Source organism: Acanthochromis polyacanthus, chromosome 8, assembly GCF_021347895.1.
Source record: "Acanthochromis polyacanthus isolate Apoly-LR-REF ecotype Palm Island chromosome 8, KAUST_Apoly_ChrSc, whole genome shotgun sequence".
Taxonomy (NCBI): domain Eukaryota; kingdom Metazoa; phylum Chordata; class Actinopteri; family Pomacentridae; genus Acanthochromis; species Acanthochromis polyacanthus.
The window spans coordinates 20,658,544-20,684,203 of record NC_067120.1 but is presented as its reverse complement, the minus strand read 5'-3'; the positions used below and the strand labels follow the sequence as shown (position 1 = coordinate 20,684,203).

The 25,660-nt window shown below is 41.5% G+C and overlaps 2 protein-coding genes across 6 annotated transcripts in view; one reads left to right on the top strand and one right to left on the bottom strand.

Annotated features, from left to right (window-relative positions):
* Nucleotides 1-25,660, bottom strand: part of LOC110960319 (rhombotin-1) — a 266,898-nt gene that overhangs the window by 28,697 nt on the left and 212,541 nt on the right. The window lies entirely within an intron of this gene.
* LOC110956886 (transcription factor SOX-6-like) overlaps nucleotides 1-25,660 on the top strand; it is a 111,001-nt gene that overhangs the window by 68,052 nt on the left and 17,289 nt on the right. For 4 of the 5 annotated variants that reach the window (XM_051952584.1, XM_022202640.2, XM_022202642.2 and 1 more), the window contains 6 exons: nucleotides 500-672; nucleotides 3,406-3,474; nucleotides 13,174-13,294; nucleotides 14,807-14,886; nucleotides 22,526-22,675; nucleotides 24,176-24,353. In XM_051952584.1, coding sequence (XP_051808544.1) covers nucleotides 500-672; nucleotides 3,406-3,474; nucleotides 13,174-13,294; nucleotides 14,807-14,886; nucleotides 22,526-22,675; nucleotides 24,176-24,353 — 771 coding nt within the window. The remainder of the gene's footprint in view (nucleotides 1-499; nucleotides 673-3,405; nucleotides 3,475-13,173; nucleotides 13,295-14,806; nucleotides 14,887-22,525; nucleotides 22,676-24,175; nucleotides 24,354-25,660) is intronic. The other variant, XM_051952583.1, reaches the window with a different exon arrangement.

Here is a 25,660-nt window from a genome sequence, read left to right as displayed (position 1 = left end):
TGGGAAAAGAAACCTCCCAAGAATGTCTAAATCATAAACCTGACAAAAGCCTTTAACAGCTACTTATTTTCAAAGGTTAACTCAAAGCAATTTTATTGTTGTTGGGTGCAGACACTAAATGATGGCATGTAGAGACAAGACAGAAGATAATAAGTAGTAAGATGTAACTACAAGCCAGATGATTTATGGGAATTTAGGAATGAGAGTTTTGTAAAGGGCTTGTGTTGGCCAGACAACTTGTTTTCTTGTTTTAGAGGCATTTGTTGGAGGTGTGCTTTGTTCAGTCTCTTTTGAAACGGTAGCACATCTGGTTTTATTACGGACCTTTGCAATATGTTTTAAATTGATACTTAACTGACAAGTAGTTTTATTTTCTGCTATCAATCATCCTAACCAAAGAACTGTGATCTTACTTGACTTTGTGTTTTACCTGACCAGGCTGTCCTCTTTTGTTTTAACATCCACTGCTGGTTGTAACTCTTTCTAATTTTATGTCCAGGTACACCAGAGTCGCTGGAAGAGAAAGAGCGCCAACTTTCTACCATGATCGGTCAGCTGATCAGCCTGAGGGAGCAGCTTCTTGCTGCCCACGACGAGCAAAAAAAGATGGCCGCCTCACAGCTGGAGAAGCAGAGACAACAGATGGAGCTGGCCAGGCAGCAGCAGGAGCAGGTAGGGCGGGACTGAGAGTGTGCTGATGGGGTGGATTGGTAAATGCAGATAGCGTGTGTGCAGGAGCCAACTCTTTGTGGCCTGGGTGAAAGTATTTTTGATGTTTTTTTGGTGAATGATATGAATCACACATGGTTTACACTTGCATGTTTGTGCATGTTTGCGTGTGTGTTTACACGATAGGCAAATCAGTAGCTGGAAGTGAACTGACAAGAAAATAAGAGGAGTGTGTGATTGACGGAGGCGTTTAAGTTGTCAGTTTCTTCAAAATCAGAGGGATTAAGAAGAATTAATAGGTCACTATTCATGTCCATTATTCCTGGCAGGTGTTATCGCATTTTATTGAATAAGTTGATTGCTGAAATTTGACAATACAGAGACATAACTAGGCGAAAAGCATATTCACTCAAGCTGGATAATGCAAAAGGGCCAGCAAACTTTCATCACAGTTGGATTCACCTTCAAAGCAAGTGGTCTGATCAGCTGTTCTCAACCTACATGTGTTGTGTCTACTGAGTCCAAAGCAGCTTCCTGCAGGTAACTGTCTATAAGGTGGAAGAAATTCATTTGAAAAGCGATGCCCTCTTCTTGCAGTTTTATATTTGGTGAACTTTAACACATAGAACTATACTGTAGTGTACTTAAAAAAAAAAGAATGTTTTGAAGAAGGAAATAACCTCAGCTGTGTGGGAACGCATTGAGCCAAGCGATGACAAGACAAAGGCAGTGTGCCAATTATGCATTGTGAAACTGGCCTACCAGGGTGGCAGAACAAGCCTGAAAACTCAACTGAATGCTGAGAGTAGGAGACAATTGTTTAAAGACCAGGATTGAGATGGCACACTTAGTGTCTGATATCTACGCTCCAAACAATACCATTCGATTTAATTAAAACATGTACTTGGAAAATAGATGCAACTGTTGCTAATACGGCAACTCGAACATAAAGCGACTGGAATTTTTAAAAAAATCTAATGATAACTTATCAGTCTGTGCATCTTCTCACATTACAGCCATGAACATCCTCAAACACACACAAAACTGCAGTTCCAAAAACTGTTAACTGAGAAAAGAAATGGAGATAGAAGATGCCTAATCCTGAAGTACAGAAAAGAAATGGAGATAGAAGATGCCTAATCCTGAAGTACAGCGACGTGCAAGACCAAATGTTGACTTCTCTCGAAGTTGCAAATAAACCCTGTTATTTTGCTATCCAGAGCCCCAAACAAAGTTCTTCCATCCAGCCATGTTAACAATATGTGAACCTGAATGTCTGAGTGCAGCTTCAAAAGTTGTAGATGTGCGTCTTCGGGTGTCAGATTGAGATAAGAAAAAAACATTGTTTGACAGAGAAAGAGAGAGAGGGAGCTTAAGCAGAGGGGTGTTTAGGTGAGCAGCTCTTTGTTTTCCCTGTTTGCCGACACGTTAGTGTAGGTCGGCATATGACAGGCTCTGTTTGGACAAGTCCACACCTCCCATCACAACACATTCCACCTTTCACAGCTTTACAAAGGAACAGACAAGATGGAGAGAGTGAAGAGAAAGACAGATTCCAATATCAGCCAGTCATTTGGCTGTTGAGACTTGATAGGATAATGCCCTACAGACAAACCCTAAGAAATCTGCCTTTAATGAAATATGACATGTGTGCAAATGGGGCGCCGCCTCCCATTCAGCAGCCTGTAATTACATTTCGGAATAAATATACTAAACGACTCCTCAAGAAAAAAGCAAGGCAGCTGCTTTACTTTTCTGGATGAGAATGGGCGGTATCAAATAAGTGACGTGCAGGCACTTTAAGGATTTTAACCTCACGCAACTGGCCGATCCCAACTGCCCGTCACTAGATGAGAATCAAACCTTTAACGTTTGGCTTCAAGTGTTTTTCATTAGAGCATCAAAACAACAAAGAAGGACATGATCGCCCCCCCGTATACATGTGTGAGGGCGTTCCAGGGGCATGCTGGGTGTTGTTGGTTAGTGTAGTAAACATGTCAATCTCACAATATTCAGTGTCAGTTAAGAGATTTGTTCATGAACTTGAACCACGCTGCTGATTGCGTGAATTGAATGCACCATCCATCAAACTGAGGCTCTTTAGAGATAATAATCCGAGGTCAAACAGACACACAGCTCAATGCCACTGTACCTCCTTGTCTGATTTACTGTAGTGCATTCGAGACATTTTTGACCTCACTGGCAGTTTTCAACAGCACAGCTCAAGCTCCGGCTGCCATAGTTTGCCTGCTGCCTTTGGAGGACAGATACGTCCTCGTCCTGATATTAAGCGCCGGATGACTATCTTGTTTCTCCACTCGTCTGTTTTTCTATTCAGTGGTCTTGAACATTTTTCCCTTTATTGATGTAGTGTTGTCATAATCTCTTTTTCTTTTTCACTGTCTCACTCAGTGTTAAAACAGTCCTGAACTGATTTTTAGTCCGAGTTTGTGTCACCATGAATCCAAAACGTGTATCTCGGAGCAATAACATGCCATTCACCAAATATTAGCACTGGAAAAATAATGAAAAAGCAATCACAATGCAATCCAGACTTTTCATTGTTGTTTTTAGTAGAACGTGTAATGAAAAAACACAAAATAAATTGCCATTCATACATGCTGTTTTTTTTTGGTTTTTTTACTATTTTAGAATTATGGAGTAGATAGTGTACAAAAATACATATTTTTGTTTGATTAAGCACCATTTTCACTCTATCACTTTGTGTGTGTGCAGATTGCCAGACAACAGCAGCAACTCCTGCAGCAGCAGCACAAGATAAACATTCTCCAGCAACAGATCCAGGTTAGTAGGCAGATACACCTTCTCAACTATCCACTCTCTCACACACACACACACACACACACACACACACACACACACACACACACACACACACACACACACACACACACACACACACACACACACACACACACACGTCTTTTGTTCATTCCTCACATTTCTGAGCTGACTCTTCGTGCCCTCTGCAGGCTCCTCTCATTTCTTCCCCAGAGTCTCTTCTGCTTTTTCCATCTCTGTGAGGAGGCTGTTAATTTCTTGTCTTTTGTCCTCTGCCTGGATGATTGAATTGTTTTACTCCAGCTCTATTATCGGTGTGCCGTGTGTGATTGGAAAACGACAACAACACGAGAGGTCACGACATTTTCTTTTGTGCTCTGCCTTGTTATTGAGAGGTTCGACAGCCGACCTACAGATACACACACTAACACACAGTGGTAACCCAGTAATTGCCCTGGTTATAACCGGATCATTCACTGTTGCATTGATCACCGAGTGATCAATATCCCAGCAACCCCTGGGCCTCCTACTTTTTCTCTCACTCCAGCTGTCTGAGTATCAACATGTGTTTCTCTCTTTTCACTCGAACAAGGATTTCTCTTTTCTTCAACCAAATGATTTAGTTCACCTTTACTCATGTACTTGCATACACTACCGTTCAAAAATCAGGGCTCATCCAAACAATTTCCTGTTTTCCATGAGAACTTAAATATTTTTTCATGTGCTAACGCAACTGCGCGAAGGTTTTCTAATCATCAGTCAGCCTTTCAACACCATTAGCTAACACAATGTAGCATTAGAACACACTAGTGATGGTTGCTGGAAATGTTCCTCTGTACCCCTACAGAGATATTCCATTAAAAATCAGCTGCTTCCAGCTAGGACAGTCATTTACCACATGAGCAATGTCTAGACTGTATTTATGATTAATTTAATTATATCTTCGTTGAAAAAAAAATGCTTTTCTTTCAAAAATAGAAACATTTCCAAGTGACCCCAAACTTTTGAACAGTCGTGCATGTGTGTAGAGTGCTCATTATAATATGATATATGTTTTTATTTACTCAGTTTTTAGATTTAATGAAGTGACTAAGTGATTAAATGAACTGAAAATCAAACAATATAAGCTTGACAAGAAAATGTAGACACATATGAACGTATCTTTTCCCTATAAAGGGATACAGTAATTGCTGTTTCATTCCCACTTCTTAGTTATCCCTGCTTCGGCTTCTTTTTTGTTTTCCTTATCCACATCCTTCTTCCGTTCATACATCTGTTTCACTGAGTCACCTGATGTACTGAAAATCATGATCCGTGCGCTGTATACACATACATACTCCCCCCAGAAATTACCACCAGCTGTGAACCAAATGCTGGTAAATTTGCTCACTGTGGCTGATAGCCATGTGGGAATTTAGCCAGTTAAAATGTGATCGGTTTATTTTTTAAGTGGTTGAACTGCTGCTAAATTACATCAACTTGTGAGACTGTCTGAATCCACTTGCTACTGTGTTTGGTTCAGCCCCATCCCATGCCCGTTTACCCCCCATCGGTCCCGGGCTTTGGATCTCCCTGTGTGCTGGAAGTGTGATGTAGTTAATGAGGGCTTGTTTTTTCCCCCCTCACTTATTCTTTCTTGCTTTTTTTTTTTTTTATTACGAGGCCCCACCCTTGGATCTTAATAAAGCTCAGATCGGACTTCATTAGAGCACTTAGCCCCAGGGGAGAGCAAGACCATAAAAACCAGCTTCTACTCGGATCCTCTTCCACGCTGTGAAGCACAGATACTGTGTCTTACTTGGTTTTTAAGATGAAGGGATGTGCATAAAACAGTTCATAAGCAGCTTGTTATCGTGGAGAGCTTCACAAGTGTCTGCTGTATATTCAGGGGAAACTTAGTACACTCTAATTACTAACTCTAGTTTCAATGTTGAATTTAATTTTAAATGACCAGAATTGCTGCAATCTGCTGTTTAGTAAATGTACAGAAACTCATACAAAAAAAAGAAACCAAAACAAAGAATTTGTTTTCATGGAAAAGTTGCAAAATGTTGCCTGCACACAGCTGAGTGTGCAGCAGCTTCATGTTATTGAAGTTATTTTTGAAACAATAGCATTACTTGGCAAACAAACCCAGCTCGTAAGCAGCATATGGTCTATCTACTGTACAGAAGTTTAGAATTATAATGGCTAAGCTCCAGGGTTTAGTCACTGGGGTATGGGCTGTTTACGCTGTGTCGGATGTGTGTTGGCCTTAAACACACAGGCAGCACTGCACCGGTCTGTTTCCACTTATCAAATCCAGACCTGAGCTCCTCTCAGGCCAATACTCTGAGGACCTGACCAAATGCTACTGTTTCAGCTGAAAAGAATAGTCCTCAGTGTGGTAAAACCACTTTTTAGAAGTGCCAGTTGTTGTTCATATCTTAATTTGAAACACCAAATGTTGTCCAGATGGAAAAAAAAATAAGAAACCAAAACAAGTTTCTCCTAGTACACTAAAATAGTTGCAACTCCCTAATGTTTAGTTTTCAGCATGGACATGCTATCTGTTGCATTATCGCAGAAAAAAAAACAAAACACATTACCAAACTCCAGCTTTTAATTTTTACCATATTAACATATTTGGTCAATTTTTTTAGATCAGCACTGATGTGTGAAAAACTGCATGGATACAATTAAAAGCAGAATGAGAGCTATTTTCAGTCCATTTTTCCATTTCTGCGTCTTGTCGTACCTTCTTTGGCTTCTGTCCCTGGATGGTGTCAGTGTGTTTGTCAGTCAGTGTGGTGGGGAGCATAGTTCAAAGTGACCCAGGTTTCCTGTCATGTGGTTTTAAATGGTGTGGAGAGCCAGCGGGGGATGTCCACGGGTTAAAGCAACGCTTCCGAAGGCCCCATTCTGAAAGATATGGTTACACACACATACATGCATGCATGCACACATACGCAAAAGTGCGAATAAAAGCACAAAACAACTGATATAAAGAGATAAAATGCATACCCACGCATGCACACATATATACTGTATGTATTTTAGTTACATGATAATAGATAGTAGTTTAGGCATCTGATTTAACTTAAAGAGGACATGGTTGACATTAATGCACGTACACACACAGAAACAGACACACATACACAAAAACCACACTTGCTCAAAAAGCATACATGCACACACACACGTGCAAAAACAGCTCACACACACAGTGGTGGCGGCCCTTTGTGTGCCGTAGGCAGAGCGGCCCAGCCCAGCCTGGTGGCTGACAGGCATGTGTCTTTGTTAAGTCAGTTCTTATAATGGCTCTCATATGTGGCCCATTTCCTTCGGGCCCACAAAGGCACAGGCCCTAACCGCACCGCCCGGGCCCTAGCTAACGGGCTAATTAATGACTGCAAAGCCGCACTCCTCCTCCTCCTCCTCCCTCTCTCTGTTCTTCATTTATAACTCTTCTGTCTCCTCCTTCTCCTGCCCTCCTTTTCCTCTCGGAGTTCTTTTTTACCCAAGTGTTGCTTTTTTATTGTTTTTGCTTTTTATTTTCCTGATTTTGTATCCTCTTCCATAATTTCAGTATGCTGCCCCCTGTTGAAAGGCCTTCTGTTTCTCCCGTATATGTTGTGATTAATTACAGTGAAGGTATGGTTTTGACCAACATCCATAATCTAAGCATCTGACACACAACCGAGGGTTTGTAACCGCTAAATGAGTTTCAAATGTAGTATTTATCTTCCTCTCTTGAAATTCCTCGTTTCATCACTGAGTCACAGCCGGAAGCTTTTCTCTTGTCAGTAAAACGCTGGTGTTTGGTGAGGTTCTGAATAGACGGGGTACTAAACCTGTCTAAACACAATCAGGCACAAACACAATAATCCACACACTCACACACATGCATAAGAACTAATGGAGCAGGCAAATGGCTGTTAGATAGACAGGCAGCTCCTACGTCAGCACATACAGCTTCAGACACAATGACTCGGAAAGCCACAGAAAGCCCATAACGTCGATTGGACTCACCAGCTATGGAAAATGGCTAAGTCTTGACTTTAAATTGGCTCTCTATTAACCTGTGTGTTAGTAAGCCTAAAGAAAGATGCTATGGGCAGCATACAGTAACTCTGTGTTCTTCAATTAAAATGCGTCGTTATTGTTCCTAAAATAGTGTGATGGTGAAAGAACAAAACTGAGCCATAATTCTTTGTAAATTTTTTGTGTTGTTACTACATCGAGCTAATTCTGGCCACTGAGAGAAAGCAAGACATGAAAACTAACTAAAAGAGTTTTAAATCTGATGTTCTCTAGTCTGACTCACCGGATGTAGACAGTGGGGATAAATCTGCCACTGGCTGCTCATTTCATGTGAATTTCTCCTTCCCTTCTTCTTTCTACGTGTTTCCACTTCAAATTTCCCCTCACTGCAGGAAAGAACAACATCCTGCTGAAAGACTGGATTGTGCAATAAGGCTTGGTTCTTTCTGTAAAAAGTTACAAAGATCTACAAAGAATATGAAAACATTTGCTTGAAGGTTGCAACCTTTGGAGAGACAATAACATTCATTTATATATTTATGACAGAAAAAAACTAACAACAGGTTGAAAATATATAGTTGTTGGTGACAATAAACCCTAACATTTATCAGAACCTTTGGTTCACGATCAGTTATCATCTATATGAGTCTTACATGTAGCTTATCTATCAAATCAGGTTTTTTAAATTCAGTTGTAGAACCAAAACGACTTGTGAATGCACTTCAGAAAAATCCCAGACTCTGTCACAAAGAACTCTGATGCCTGATGCTGATCTGTTTTCTGATCTGGCAGTCGTCAGTTGGAGTTGATTGGATACATACTTTGGAAGCAGCAAGTGCCATTGACATTGACTTGATGAATGTCCTGATCCGTTCCACTTCACACAAGCTTCTTTGCTGTTGGTGTAATAAATTTCTACAAAAGCCATATACCACTAGCATATCACTGGTGTTTTTAATGAGTCCAAGGAGCTCCTCCAGAGCCGAAATAGGGGCACGCTTCACCTGTTGGGCAGCAGTTATCAAAATCATTCAAAGTCACAAAGTTGCCATGATAAAATTTTGATTTTCCCACTAAGACAAGTTGCCAGCCATCACTGTTTTGCAGAGACATACTCACAGCGTCCGTGGCTTAGTACCGGCCAAAAATGATTTTGCTTGGTTTAAAGAAACGCAAACAAGACACAGCTTTCCCCCCTGTAGCAGAATGACAGTGAGGTGTTTCTGTTCTACTCATCCTCACTGTGATGCCTCTATACTGCTGCCTCCAGAGATCACCTGTCAATCATAAAGTATACCTGGCACCAGACCTGTTTTTGTCCTTGCAACTTTTCTAACGACATTTTTTTCCTATTGAAAAAAACAACAACAACAAAACCTTAAATTAAAACTAAAGAGCAAGTGAGCAGACTGATGCATTGCTGCCAACTGCACAACCAGACGACTGCGTTTCTTTCTGTCTCTTCTCTCCTTCTCAAACACATCAATATACAGACGTACCGCATACGTACTCACTGCCCCCTAACCCTGCTGCCCTCATACAAGAGCACCATTAATTCTGAGTGCGTGTCTGCGCGTGTACACATGTTCCTTGTTGACTAGGTGTGTATGTCGATGTGTCTGGTGGGCAAGTTAGAGGAAGGGGACCTTGTGTTTTCTTAGGGGCTGTGCAGAGGGGGCCCCTGCAGCACCACCTTCACCAGTCCATTCATCCAGCGCCCCCCCCTCCTCCCCTCGGTAAAAGGAGATCTTTGTGTGTTTGCGCTAGTGAAGCAGCCCCAGTCAGTCCCAGTGTTCCCAGAGGAATACAATGAATGGGAGCATTTTGTCCCACTCTATAACCTCCACCACCCCCCCTACTTCTCTCTTCTCCTTCTTCTCTGTCTCTCTTTATTATTATTTTTTTTTTACCCATTCGGACACACAGACTCGTTTTTCTTCTCTCTTCGTCCTCTTTTCTCTGTGTCACAAGACGTCGGACCTCTTCCCTGTGTGTGCGTCTGTGGGAATTCCTCAGAGCCTCTAGTGTGTGTTTGTGTGTCTGCGTGTGATGAGTGCCTCCCAAGATATCTGGCTTTTAAGGACTGTGACCTGAACAACGCTGTCTGAAGAGCTGGTCAGGTGACGGACACATGTAACTGCACGCCTACCGAACAAAGCAAAGGCTGCATAATACAGATGTCTGAAGCCCTGATGTGGCAGAGATCTGCACGCTCACACACACACACACGCACGCACACCTAATTTTAACCTTGACCCAGCTGTTGAACTGAAGACTCTATACTTTTTTTTGAAAGCTTTTGTACAAGTACAAGACAAAAGCACACAACCAAATTTTTAATTTTGTTAATTAGATTTTAGAAAATACTTCCCGCCGATAGAATTAAACTGCAAATGTGTCCTGATCAGAACAGAACAATAATTTAGAACCAGTCTTCTCAACATTTCATGCCAGTTAATTATTTGACCATGTGCAATGAACTACTTTTTGATGCTTTATGGCTGGAAAAGTGAGAAGAGGTAAGAGTTTTTGAGGAAAGTGCAGTGCATGTATACTTGACATTTTAAAGCATTTAACTATGACGAGAATCTAATTTAAATATGTTGTCACTGAGACCTGACAACCACCATATTCTCACATTTGAGAAGCTTAACCCAGCAAATGCTTTACCTGATTAACTGATAATCAAAACTTTGTCCATTTTCTTTCAGCTGATCTTTCTATTGATCAATTAATAATTTTAGCCATTCGGCAAACACAAATGAGTCAAGGATGGTCTTCTTCATCTCTTTTTCTGTCTGTATTTAGTCATGCTCTTTGAACCTCCACACCACAAACCCTTCAAACCCTTCCTCACACACACCATAAATATCTCAGAGGACGTCATCTTATTCAACTAATTCAGCAACGTAACGCGGCCATACAAACGCAGACATACACTGTAACCACACAACTTGCTGATTGCGTAAGTCTGAGCTCGAATGATGAACTGTCCCAGGAGGTCAGGGGGAGGGGGGCAGGGCAGGGTGGTTAATGAATTGGCAGTAAAGGAGATGTATGGAGGTAGATGGCATTGAACAGAGGAGGGAAATGGAAGGAGAAGGAGGGAGGTGTCTACAGGCATTTATCGCAAATAGAGACTGGAAAAAAGGTCAAAGAGATGGAAATGACTGAAAGGGTTAATGGAGAAGTAGAGAAAAAACAACAAATGGCGAAGACAGAAAGAAGGCTAAAAAAAGAACTAATAGCATATAAATTAAATAGAAATCAATCCTTTATATTAACCCATTAAAAAATCAATTGGGAAGCATAATGGAAAAACGACAGGGAGAAACACAATAAACATTCAGAAGTTATGACAGAAGAGGAGGAACAAAATTTATTCTCAACTGAAGAGAATTTATTTTTAAAATGAAAAAGGCAAAAGTATGACAGACATACGAAAACTGAAGGCCAATCGATATAAATTAATCCAGAATGAGAAAAAATGGAAGCAACGATTGCAGTTATTACCTCCGCCAAGGAGGTTATGTGACACCCGGCGTTTGTGTGTCCGTCTGTTAGCAAGATAACTCAAAAACGCCTGGGCAGATTCAGATGAAATTTTGAGGGGATGTAGACTATGGTAAGAGGAAGAGCTGATTTAATTTTGGTGGCAATCCAGAAAGGATCCTGGATTCTGGTTTTTTAGTATGTTTTTTTAGTATGTGGTCCAAAATATGACAAAAACATCATAAGTTAGTATGTTGTCCAACAAATTGGAACAAGGTGTCCAGATAGCTCAACTGGTTAAGAAGGTGATTCATAAACAGAACTGTGTCAGAGATGCAGGTTCGATTTTAGCTCATGATCCTTTACTGCATGGGTTTCCTGTTTTCCTCTCTATCCTTGGCGGAGGTCTGCACTCTCTGAGTGCTTTTCTAGTTAGTAATAAAAACAAAAATTGAGCAGTATTTTGAAAGGTTTTATCAATTAAGAAATTGAGCTACACTTTAATTCAACAACACTGCAATCTGATACAACCCAAAGGAGAGAACCAGTAGCAATGAGATGTGCCAAAAATAAGCTTTTTCAAAGCTACTGAAGAAAAAGTAACTACCTGATACCGCTGTTACAATGTGATGAGTTACAATTAGCCACAATGACAACTTGGTTAGATCTGAGAACCTTTGACATAGACAGTAGTCCAGTGTTTTGTTGACCCATCCATCCACTCCAACCTCCTCATATAAGGACTTTCTGGCTCTGTAACAGCATCACCTAACTTTCTCTGTTGCTCTCATTAAAGGAGCTATCACTTCATGTCTGAAAACCACTGAACAGTAAAAACAAAACAATGTAATGTAATAAAACATCGTAACAAGCTGCTTACACAAATGACCTGTAGATGTATTTTATGGGAGGACTGTCTCTGCAAATTTTAACGTGCATTTTGAATCAAAACCACCGCACAAAAACAATTTCTTTTTCCCTGCCAGAGATGAAAAGAAACACGAGGGATGGAGGCTAAGGTCTACAAAAAAATTCAAATATTGATCAGCGTTTCTCTCTCATACATGCAGATGTTGACAATGCTCTTCACCCTAAAGAACTGGAGATCTTCCTGTTTTCGTTTCCTTACTTTCAAGCATGTTTGAAAAATGTGCAAAATCTCCTCAACTTTCAAACAAGAACTTCACAAGTGAGAAAACGGAAAAGAGAAGCAAAGAAAGCAACCAGACCAAAAACCAAAAAAGCAGACATGAAGGGGAAAGAGACAAACAATTTTACAAGACAGAATAACACTAATGAAAAGAGAGAAAGGGGTGAGATAAAGGGAGAGATGGAGGGGAAGAGAGTGCAGTCTGCTAGTTTAGCACAGGCAGCCCTAATAGATTCCCGCAGGGTCATCTTTGATATGCTCTCTTCAGTTTGAGCCCTCAGCGTCTTAACTCAGTCAAGCCCACAGTTTTAATTCTTTCAAGACAACATGAAAGGCAGCTCTCTGTTGTTTTACAGGCATTTTGTTTCACATTTTTACACTTGTCTCTCTTGACTGTTTGTCTTTATTTGTTGTTTGGCTTTTGGTCTTAAACTCTAAAAATTCGTTGATAATTTATATTTCTTGGAATGCCTTTTTGCTAGTTGCCACTTTACTAATTGTTTTGTTTGATTTTAGTCAGCAGGATATATGAATGAGCAGATTGTTTTCAGAATCATGTCGTCTTATGTTTTCAATTCTTTCCATCTCTTTACTTTCAATTTTTTATTCCTCTCTTGACCTCATCCTTTCTTTCCTCTTAACTAACTTTAGATCTTTTCTTATCTTTCTATGTTTTCATATTTTTTACTCCTTTTCCGTTCATTCATTTTTTTTCTCTTTGTTTCTCTCTTTCTCATTGTTGTTTTAGAGTCTGTATTATTACTTTTCTACCTCCATTATTTGTGACATTTTGCATTCTTTCTTTTGTTTTTTTTTTCTCACTGGAATTGTCCATTTATATTCACAATTTCTTTAAAGTCTCTGAACTTCGTGGTTGCCGGTGTTTTTGTACGGTGCATATCTGTGAGTATGTTCTGTACACATGCAGCACTTGTGGAAACAGGAGTGCCTGCATTACCATCAAGACGTTTTTAGTTACCTTGACACATTTCCCCCTTCTCTCTCTCTGTTTCTACCTCTCCATCTGTCTCTCTCAGGTCCAGGGTCATATGCCTCCTCTGATGATCCCAGTGTTTCCCCACGACCAGCGGTCTCTGGCTGCTGCCGCCGCTGCACAGCAAGGCTTCCTCTTCCCACCAGGCATGTCCTACAAGCCAGGTACAGTGTACACACACTCTGTCTCTCACACAAACACAAACAATGGGATCCCAGTCCGTGTTAATGAGGTGTGTCAGGTGAGGAATGTTCTGGAAATGAGCGAGGAGATTTACAAGCCCTGCTTGTTCACTTCAGGATCAATACATTTGACACAGTGAGGACTGGAATGTCTCTTTCATGGCATGCTGAAAGCATGTCAGTTGCACACTACATCTGCAACAGGGAATGCCACACTTTCTTGCACACACAACCACATACATGTACACACATGGACACTCTTAAACCTTTTTCTCCTGCTACTCACTGACCCAACAATGTACACATGAAGATCATGCAGACAGACAAATAACATGCATTCCCAAAAATGTACTTAAAAGAAGGCATGCATGTCTCAGCAGTCCACGAGGATTTTGCACAAACAGGCTGAACAAACCTCTTGAAGCCACACCTACAGATAGAAGCACACAATACACAGCCTTCTTATTGCAGGATTCTCTGTACCACCTGCTTTCTTCACGTCTCCTCATCCTTCACACATTCCTTTCTCCCATACATTCCTCCAGGTGCTCGCCTGACACAGTGCAGCACCAACCCTCCATACTTCATACAGAATAATCCATGTTTATTCCTACTGCATGAGCATGCACTCCCACGAGGCTGTAAAGAGAGGCAGAAATGAAGAAAGGGATTAAAAAGCCATTATTGTTCGCTCTCCTTTGACTTTGGCCTGTTTTCAACAAAGGCTCGGACATGGAAAGCGTTTTAAGGAGAAACAGTAGGGGTTATACACGGTACTGGTATATGAATTTATGAGTGCATCCCAATGAGCAAGCTCTGGACTTGAACTCTGCTCACCCTGATCTCAAGCACTCGTATGTACCGGCAGTGAGTGTTATTAACCTTTGAATAAAACGTTCGTGACCCTTCATGTTTCATTTAGCATGAATAAAAACATGAGACGAACAAGGAAGGAGACAAAGAGCGAGACGGAGAAAAAGAGACAGAAAGGCCGACTGAAGGTAAAGAGCAGGTTAGTTCTTGTGTAGTCTCACATTGCCAGACCAATCTCCTCACAGTGGAAAATGGACTGGCTGAACCTCTTTATCGTTCTGCTATACAGGGCAGAAAATGCTCTTGCACAATTGTCTTGGGCAGGGCTGAGCCCAGAATGCAGTGATGGTGCCCCTGCAAAATAGTGGTAGGAGAATTGTTGGTGGAACATTTGCATTCAGGGAGGTGAGCTCTGTCATTAAAATGGGTAAGAAAAAAATCCAAACAGGGCTACATTATTGCATGATCTCAATCTTCAAAAACTGACATTGTCAGGGTGCTCGTTTGTTGCTCAGAGGTTAGATATGTTGTTTCCAGTAGGTAAGAGTAGCCTAAATGGTAACACACAGACACCCAGAATGGAAGGAGGGGGGGGAGTCATGTGAAATTTCTTGAAATCTACAGCCAGTGAATTAAAATGGTTCTCTCTCTATAATTTGTGTTGTTTTGATTGTTCAACAGGTGAGAATTACCCAATGCAGTTCATTCCATCTACAATGGCAGCTGCAGCAGCCTCAGGACTCAGCCCGTTACAACTACAGGTAAGAGTTGAACACTTTGCAATGTTCACTGTTAGACTGAACTTTAGAGCAGACAAACAAACAAAATGTCAAAACAATCCTACATTAAAAAGCCTAAACCTAAGAAAAGAGTTGTTTTCCAACTGCAAAAGCACCACAGGTTGGTTCAAGAGCAAAAACAGTTTGTATGTCAAAGAAGTGTGGAATACCCTTATGGTGTGGAAGTGTGTCTGTTTGTGTGTGAGATTTGCTTCAGTTTCAGTTGTTTCAAGTTGTTTTTAAATTTATTTCTCCAAACTTTATAACATTTATAAATGACCAAAATTACAAATTGCTGTGTTTTGTCTGAGGCATGACTCCCGCCTAAACCTAAACAGTTTAACTTTCTTTAATCTAACCTACTGGATAAGTTATGTTCAACTTAAGTTACTATTTTTTGACACTGTTGTGTGAGAATTGGGCTGCATAGTGGAATGGTGGTTAGCACTGTTAACTTGCAGCTAGAGGAACCCTGGTTCGCGTCCTGGCTTGGCATCTTTCTGTGTGGAGTTTTTACATGTTCTTCTTATGCTTCCTCCAACACTCCAATAATATGCAGAAGTTTATTGGTAATTCTAAATTGTCCATAGGTGTGAATGTGAGGGTGCTTATTTGTCTCTATATGTAGCCCTGTGACAGACTGATGACCTGTCCAGGGTGTCCCCTGCCTTCACCCTAAGTCAGCTGGGACAGACTCCAGCCCCCCATGACCCCAAAGTGGATTAAGCGGTAATGGATGGATGATAATAATGGATGGGTGCATGTGTAAGAATTAACTTAATTTGTCAGTCTAAGAGAATACATATAGCTCTAATCCTGATAACCTGCAGGGCAGATATAAAGACAATTAGCAGTTAGCTATACCTGCCTTATCCTGTCAGGGTCATCAGGGGCTGTAGTCCATCATAGCTGACACTGGGAGAGAGGTAGTACACCCTGTACATATGACCAGTTCATCACAGGACTACACAGAGAGACAGATAACCATGCACACTCACCTTCACACCTACGGCCAATTTAGAATTCCACAAAGTAACATGTCTCTGGGAGGAAGTCTTTCTGAGCAGGCAGGAGGTTGAAACACGAGAGGTGACAATGCTGACCACTGCATTGCCTTTGTACAGAATTGTACAGATGATTAAAAAAGACAACAAGATAAAAAACATTGGCAAACTAAATGAAACTTCCTCTGCTTTTAACCTCACCCTGAGTTCAAGTGACAGGTAACAACTGCAATCAAAAAAGGAAGAACTTGTTTTTTTTGCATTTGAAGTGATAACTGTCAATGACTGGACTGTTAAAAAAAAACGTTTGTTTTACAGGAACAAGGTCTAGCTTTTACCAAAAAAAAAAAAAATCAAAAGCATTAAATTCCACAATTAAAGGTGACCTCTGAAAGGTGAGGTGGAGGTGCAGGTCTTGGTCGCAAAAATATCACAAAAATTAAAATAAAGTTTCGACCATGATGGTAATTGTCCTGTTGCCCTCGCACTTATTTTATTTTTTTTTAAATACAACTAACCCATATCTTCAGCTGCTCTATTTTCTCTAATACAATGTGTTCATAAATACCTCAAAAACATCTATAAGGGCAAAATAATGTGTTTAAATGAGCAGGGAATACAAATGGAAGCTGGAGGAGGCACAGTAGGCATAATTAGCTCAGATCACAGGCTTCCTTTTTACTTCTTCTGAATTGTAATGGAGTTACTGTAACATTTTTTAACCGAACAACATGACGCATTGGTTAAAGATCAAGCTCGATGTGTCGATGCTAACATGATAGCCCGCTTATCTACTGCCTGTCAGCTGTGTCAGACAAAAGCTGCTATGATGAATCACAGAGGAATTCCGCCCCACCAGCACAACACCTGGCCCAGGCAATTCATCAACTATTTTATTGCTGCTTGACACCTGTGGTTTGAGAATAGCACTTATCCATAATGGTTATCATAGAACATATTTGCAAAGAAAAAAAACTGTGTAATAGAAAGGAAGAAAAGGAAAATGAAATCTGTACTCCCTAAAGACAGTTTGGAATTTCACAACACAACCCCAACACCCTTCCTGCTCTACCTACTATCAGCTGAAAGAACAAAAGCTCTCAAAAGCCTTTTCACTGGCAAACAATATTGCTTCATCATGTCAGTCATTACCATGGCATGGCTTTTGGATGTTACAAGAATCCTTATCGCAGTTTATTCAATTTGTATTGTGGTTTTCTCTTATCGAGGCCCTCATTAGCCGCTATTGACTTAGCAAAGCGTCGTGCTGTGCTGAGGGGATTGGAGCCTCCTGGCTCCACTCCTGGCTTTGAAATGATCAAAAGAGCTGTACGGTGAGTGAGAGGTAAGAGGATGAATGATGTCAGAGACGCAAACTCATTCACATTTAAACACTGCCTGAGACATGGAGAATGAGAGGCAGAGACGAACCTGAATGAAAGAGGAAGTTTCTCATCAAGGCACCGGCTGAAATCGAGCAGGAGACTGGGAATAAGAGGAAGACAGCGCGGGGAAGTGTTTAACGATAGAAAAAAGGGAGTGTTTTTTTTGAGGAATTTTTGTGAGATGGAGGCGCTGGCTTTCAGCACATGTTTGGACATTGTTTTGACAATAATGCCTACACTAGAAGCAATCATGATGAAATTTATGAGTTGAACTGGTTTAGTTATTTATCAGCATCACAAAAATTTGCCCGTAGCACCGCTTGTACCACAGTGCAGGAGTGCTTGCAGTGTTTCTGCTAATAAATAGTGTAAAATGTAGATGGGATGTACACAATAAAAACACCTGTGTGTGTTGTAGTGATATTTGTTGTTGCATAGGATGGGTGTGTGTGCAGTGCATGTGCAGCGATACATATTCTGCATCTTTTTGGAGTATTTTTGTTGCATGTGTGAGATGCTTGTTTGTCAGAGAGAGAACTACAGGGTTTTCTTTGGGAAACGAAATGAGGTTTTCGTCCATGTTTTCCAACTGGAAAACTTTTCTGTTTTTACCACATCAGTATATATGGTTAGATTGATTCCCATAAAGTGAAAATACAGTGTGATCCCATCCGTGACAGCTGAGTTGAATCTGATCCTGATGCATCTTATTTCATGATCAGTTCAGTTCCTTATAGCTGTCTAGACAATAGCATGATTTATTGACTATACTGCCTTCACTGTGTGATGCAGCACCTTTGCTTGTTTACGTACTTGCACTTCTTATACCATTAGAATGTTTTTTTTTATTTCACGTTAGAGCAGGACAGGATTAGATCTTTTTGGAGTGCTTAGGCATTCCACCTCGGCCATAAACTGTCGTCCTGAAAATCCTGAAATAACACAGTCTGATCTAACAGGTTAAATGGAGCAGAAATGTGCTATTTTGCAACATCCAAGACTATCCGAAGCCCTTCGGTCAGCATGTATTCATTGCAGTTAAGCTGTAGCACTAACCTCTACTTGTCTTTTACGTTTTTACAAGTCCAATTTTCTGTTTTACTTGCATGACAAGTGATTAAGTTCTAAAAGCTCCCACACTTAACTGTGTTGCTGAATATATCCAGTGTAGACACAGAAGGAGGACATTGCTCTGATAACCTGTACCTCTTGTGTAGACATAGTGTGAGTACAAATTCACTTCTGCAGTGTATTAAGCAGGCACTTGCAGTATTCAACACAGAATGTGCATTATAAGATGAGGGAAACATGGGTTGTGTGTATTAGCATGTATTATGTGTCTGTTTTCCTTTGCTGCTTCAGTGCCTTTAGTGAATCAGCTGGTTTGGCTTTAAACAAGGCACGGCTAGTTCCGCGCACAAACTGAGATCTTGCCTGTGTAAGTATTTTTAGTTGTTAATCTCACTTACACTAAACTGCACAAAAGTCCAATGTGTGAAACTGTGCATTAGCTGATTACAAAAGCATTGTAAATAGACAATTACACAATGTTAGTTCTCTGTGAGCAATCGCCACTGCTACATATTGCAGTCAAGTACACACCAGCTGGCATCGAATCTTTTCTAATGCCAGATCTGTGCTCAGTACAGGACGGACAGATGTTGCAGCCAGACTGTTCCAGATGTTTCAAAGTTGAGCCCTGTAGCTCTCTTGTAGACAGCTGGCTGGCACCGAAGGTCATAAACTGGCATACAGAACAAGAAGATTCATAGGCCGTGAAATGATCCCGAAGCTACATAATGTTTAGCATCCGTGTATCACCCAAAGTGACAGTAGATGTTCCGTTTTACCCCTTAATTCTATGAAGTGTTACAGCTTCATTAAAAACAAATGAAATCAAAAACAGCATAACGGAGATATTTGGAAAAAGCTGCTATGCTTTGCTCGACTTATCATGACCTGACCTATTAATTTTGATAGCGCAAATGTTGTGCTATCGGCGTGGGAACTTGATCTGGCCAATTGTTTTCAGAGCCTCGGAGTAGACCCCTCACAAACAGTGGATTTCTGCAGAAGAAAGGCCCTCTTTGTGCATAGCTAATGCAAGGGAAATACAGTTGCTTAGCAGACATTCTTGTTGAAATCATAAGACATCTCTTACTGTCTGTCTCTAAGTTCAGCCTATTTCTGTTTCAGTAACTGAGACAGGAAGACAAAAGGTGAGCAACAAATTTTTGTGCCGCAGACTCATGATTTCTGCCCCGCTGACAACATACATGGCATGAATGCTTTTCCTTCTTGTACCGCAAGAACAATGTTCGACGTTGACATGAAAAAAATGGAGCTTCGGTTGCATAAAAGAGAACTGAAGGTGAGATGATGGTTGTCTTTATGTGGCCTGTCTCTATGTATTTATCATACTGTCTTGGATGGAGCTAACCCTCCCAGTGCAATATTTAGCCTCTGTCCTGTGTGTGGAACAGCTCAGTGACAGTCGATCCATTTCACCCTCCTCCTCCTCCTCCTCCTTCTCTTCCTCTTCCTCCCCCTGGAAACCTGCTGAAAAAGACAAAACCTCATTTGTTTTGTGTACTCCTGAGATCGATAGCAGTTCGACACTAAAAGAGGCCGGCTAAAGGGATTCTCCACTCAGCCTTAATGGGACAGAGTGGTCTGAGCATGCAGGAGGCTGCTTGCAGACTACAATACAATACAGCTCAGACAGACATAACCCTCTGTCTGCTTTCTTAAGGATTACACCAAAGTAGGCCAAAAAAACCTGCTGATGATCAGGAGGGTCAAAAATGACAGACTAATCATTTGGATTTTAGTCAAATTAGCACTAACATCCAAACGCTAGTGAGATTTTCTGGACAGCTGAGCGCTGTTTGAGGCCCTCTTTGTCAATTTGTAATTTAGGAAATTGCATTGTCTTCCCTTGGGGTTTGACTGAATGGCAAGAGCCCCAGTTGAGGTTGTTTACGCTGCACATTGGCCTCCCCAGTCAACAATCAATCTCTGAGTGTCTTGAAAAGCAAAGAAAAGAACAACCGAAAAAATAAGGTGAAAGCTCTTATCGCCCTCTGTTGTTTGTTTAACAGTTACCTTCTCATATTGTGGCGGTTGACAGGATTGCTGCTAACGGCACAATAGCCGCGATGTGTTTGCAGAAGATTCCCTGAGTGTGTGCTTTAGTGCAGGCACGGTGCGAGATCCTAACTGTGTGTTTTACCTCAAAGACCCATGTGTCTGCCCCAAGCCGCTGCTCACCTCAGAGCTGTAAGAATATCAGGCATCACCAGGAGTAACTCTGCGGTCGGCTTGATTGACGCGAGAGGCCTCACCACCAGCCATTCAAGGCACATTCTTACAGGGATCTCATATCGCCAGGGGTTGGCCCGAGCGCTCTCGGTACCTTCCAAGGAAAATAAGCGGCGTGACATCAGGGCTTTGTTTCAACGGCAAGGCCCCTTCTGTTTGTGTTTAATATCGCTTGGAGAGAAGTGGAAAGAGGGCCAGCCAATTTCTCTGGCCCCGACTGCTGAGCCTGGCGCTTTGGTGGTGAAGCGACGGTGGTCTCGTGTGTCTGCAGTGCAAAACTCTCTATCCCTCTCCCATTCTCTTTCTCCATGGTGCTTTCTTTGCTTATGAATCTCCGATCCCAGGAGGCCTTGCAGTTTTGACTACAGGGAAATCAGATCTCACAACACTGGGGGCCATTTAGGCTGAGGGGGCTGGGAGTAAAAACAGAGCGAGAAAGAAACAGAGATGGAGATGGAGAGGTAGATATGAGGGATAATTTCTGGAGCAAAACTAAGAGACAGAAGACAAGTGAGAGAGTCAAAGGGAGATCAAAAGAGAGGAGGACAAAATAAAGACAGGGGTGTAGAAGGTGGGGGAGAGTATAGATGAGGTGAGAGAATAACGAAAAATGAGAGGAAAGGAGGAAAGCAGAAAAGAAAGAGAGGAGGGATTCTACTGAAGGCCAGCCACGTCTGGGTGGTTTTCCTGAGGACAGGCTCTTTGATACTCAAGCACTCACACTCCAATGCATTTAGACAGGGGTTGACAGTGGTTTCAGGCAGTGGTTTGTCTGGCCAGCTAGCTTTGATTTAGAAGACCCTGGACTGTGGGCCGAGTATTTGACTCTTTGATTTTTGTTAAGTACCTTGGATGGAAAGTCGGTACCGTTTTTTTCTGTCATTTAATGTTTTCGTCCAACCCTTGTACTTTTATACTTTCCCAGCTTTTTTTCTTCTATTATTTCTGTGTTATTTTCAAGTGGTTTCCAGTTGGATCACATGCTGAAGATGTAATTGCAGTATGACTACACCTACTCATACATGATTGCCCACTATTGTCTTTCTTTTGGATTAAATGTAGTGAAGACACTTCATTTTCTGAAGCATTAATACAACGACTAACCACATGTGACAAGATCAGTCTCAAGTCTTTTTTTTAACACCCTTAAAACTATGTTTCTTGTCCACATTGCATTACAGTTTATTAGACCCTGAGTATTTACAGCTCTGCAGAGAAAGACAAAGTTTCAGATTAAATAGTCAGAATAACAAAAACAGTCATGTGGCTTGATTCCACTTAACATTGTGTTTTGGAAAATAAAGAAAACCAACATTTTTTTAGAAGCAGCACTGAGCCAGGCATTGTCTGAAAAGCTTATTTTCTTACTTCTATTTTAACGTTTGTGCAAACACAAGTAACAGATCTCCAGTTTTGTTAATTAGGATTAAAGGGAAGCAATCAAAAGTTTCTTTAGCTATTGTCTGGATTTATTTTCTAGATACTAATCGATGTACAGGCTGCTCTCAGCATCTGTTCAAAAAATAACTGTCAAAGATGGATTGTAGATAATCTAACATAAAAATGTTTTGCTGGAATGCCTCCCTGATAAATACTACCTTAAACTAATCTTCCATTTGTGTGGGACGCTCCTGTCAACTTCACATGTAGGTGTGTGTGTGTACTCGCACATCTGTTTCCGTATTACTCCTGTGTGTCTTTGGCTCAGACACACACCCAACAAACCTCAGAAGATGCAGGGAGTACCAGGGAGAGGATACAGCAAAAAAGAAAAAGAAAAAAGACTTACCAGGATCAAGGGTGTGTGAAGAAGAAGAGAAGAGAGAGAATGAAAGAGGAAAGCCACTGACTAGCTGCTGGCGAGCGATGTTAATAGCCTGTCGGTTTTGCTGGTTTCTTCTCTTTTTGCAGCAGCTGTATGCCGCCCAGCTGGCAAGCATGCAGATCTCACCGGGAGCCAAGATGGCTCCCCTCCCGCAGGCTCCCAACTCCTCTGGTCCCCTATCCCCATCCACCATGAAGAGCGAGAAGCGAGCATCCAGTCCTGTTGCTCAGATTAAGGTAAGTTCATTGTTGCAAATGCTGTCAAATGTTTCAATAAGATAGTTTAGAGCCAGGGAAGGCTGATAATACTCCGATAAGAAGATGAGGTGATGTACCTACAAGAAGTAGACAAAAATAACAGCACCAAGCACAGAATTTAACTATGTTCAAATAGCAAAGAACTTTCTCTTTTTCTGTAAGCATTATGAGAGGGGAAAAGCAGTGTTTCATGGTGTGTGAAGTATCAGACAATATACTAAGACAAAGGAAAGTGTGAGTTCAGAATATGTGCAATAGGAAGACACAAAGCGTAATAATAATCAGATGATCAGTGCAAGCAAAAGTGAGAGGCTGGAAATTTGGAAGTTGTTGAAACAACAATCTGCGCATGGCCCTGTGCACTTCACCGTCAATTAGAAACAGCTTATTTAAAAGTCATACACTGATACACACAGAGAAACACGTACACACTCACAAACTGACACTGGCGCTGGCTGCTGTTTGGCATAAGCCCAGACCCCTTCACTGGAGAGAGCTTACGCCTCATCTTTACTCAACGACGAGGCAGTAATGCAAGCCATGTGTGTGTGTGGGGCACAGCTGCAACCGGCATCACAATAGACTGGCGTCAGAGCTCACCGCACTCAAACAGTAGTGCTGTGCCCCCCAAAGTCCCCACCCTCCACCAACCCCCCACACATATTCAACCCACCCCCCCACTTCAGCATGCCACCCGCAGTCTAACGCCCCCTCCACACGCTAAAGAACTCCTGAACTCCCTCCTTTCTTGTCACTTCCTCAGCTGAAGCTCAGCTCCAAATCATATCCACATTCATTAAGTGTTCGCCGCCATCATAAGAGCCGCATTCACAAGGTGTTGACATGCGGGAGTTTACTTTTTGTCACCACTTTTTCTTTCCCAAGGATTTTTCATGTGGGTCAGCCTGGTCATGAACGTTTGATTACAGAGAAGAAGCATCACACAAACAAATGTGCCATTGTTTAGATAAGAGGGTGCACTGCAACTATTCTGCAGTCAGGTTCACAGAGGTTATCGGTGGAATTCATTTACTGAAGGGCAAAAACCTGACAGCGCTGACTGATCCGTCACTAGGAGCATCACTGAAAGTACTGGAAACACTTCAAGTGTTACATTGAACCAAGTAGAAAATCAGCAGCAGTTAGCTTGAATTCACTAAGAGTTCATTTGCAAAAACAGGTAACTCCGTTTTCAGAAAAGTCATTTTTTTATTGTTTACTTGAGATAATAATAACAATAACACTAATAATTTATTTTTTCTCTATTTTGTCATGTATTTTTCTACTGAGTCAAATCCACTCAACTTCAATTTGATTGATATTATCTCAAATAAACAATAAAAGAAAATTCTGAAAATTTATCAAAACGGAGTTATCTGTTTTTGCAAATGAACTCTTCACTTTTTATTGACATTGAACGATAAGTAGAATCACATACTAATGCTTCCATAAACTCTGCTGCATTCTTCCTTCTAACAGGAGGAAGGATCCACACAGCCATTGAACCTCTCAGCCAGACCCAAGACAGCCGAGCCTCTTCGCTCGCCGACGTCCCCCACACACAGTCTGTTCTCTGGGAACAAAACCAGCCCTACAGGCATGAGCAAAGGCCGCATCCCCAGCCCCATCCCCAACATGGGCAGGAACACCTCTCTGGGTAGGTGACAAAAACATACATGCACTTTAACACTCATTTAGATGGGCCACCCAGTCTAGCAGCAGTACGACTTTGCTTTAAGGAGTACATTAGCACTGGCTTTGGTGACATGTTCAATGAGAATCATGTAGCCTAAACGCTGCCAAGAAATAAAAGACTATGAGGGGAAACTCTGACACACTCTACACATGCATGCTCTGTGGCACTCATATAGTTTCATACACCGCCGTATTGTTCACATCTGTACTGTACATCCGTGCAGAGCGAACACGTCCCTGCTCCAGCGTAGAGCTTTGGTTTCCCCTCGACCGGATAAACAACAACATCACCCACCCAAACACCTCCCTCCTCCCCCGCCACCCACAGACAAACCGAGCAGCGTTGCATGCGCCTGATAGACTGCAGACACCTCAACCCCACGAGGAGACCTGTGTGTGTGTGTGTGTTTGGGGTGTGTGTGTGTGTTTGTGTTTTACAGGAGTCCAAAGCCCTGTATTTAGCCCCAATGAAAACCCCGGCAGCGGAAGCAGTGAAACCCAGCACACGTTATTTGGTTTTTAAGAGCTTCCTCACATCATTGTCTGCCCGCGCTAGACCTTTTATGCCCCTACCTCTGCTATCTGTTATTAAGGCCAATCTAAACCCTCTCATTATATCCCCCCAGAAAACAATTTCACCAGCTCATCTGGAGTGGCTTTGAGGACGCAACGCTTGTGTTCCCTGCAAAGTTATTTTTTACCCTTTTTAACGGCCACCCAAGCATACAGTGCTTCCTACTTGTCTGCTAATTAAACGAGGAGGGCGACGGAAACTTTGCATCCTTTTATTTATTTTTTTTCTTTCTAATTCTTCAAATGTGCATCGGCTTCAAAAGTGTGAAGCACGGCACGTAAACAAGGGGGAGGAGGTGTGTCGTGTTTAGACACAAGTGGACTGGAAAACGACTTAAACGCTATTTGGACCTGATATGAGATTGGAAACTCTATTTTTATACAGTTGTGTATTTCAATGGGAATTTGTGCACAGCCATTCAGATTTTTTGGTTTTCAGAGGCCGGCCGTGCTTATGAACAAGCATGAAAGTCTCTCACAAGCACAAAATTGGGTTCGTCAAGGCTGAGTTGTGGTTCATCTGACTGAAAATTGTCTGGTTTGTTTAAGCTAAACTGAATAAATGAAAAGGACTTGGAAATCAAAATTCATAAAGCTATGCAAATGAGCTCTTTGAAAACTGTGAAGCTGGAGTTTAACAGCATAGTTTAGCTTGAACTGTTTTATAATAGAGCCATACAAAACTTCTATGACAGG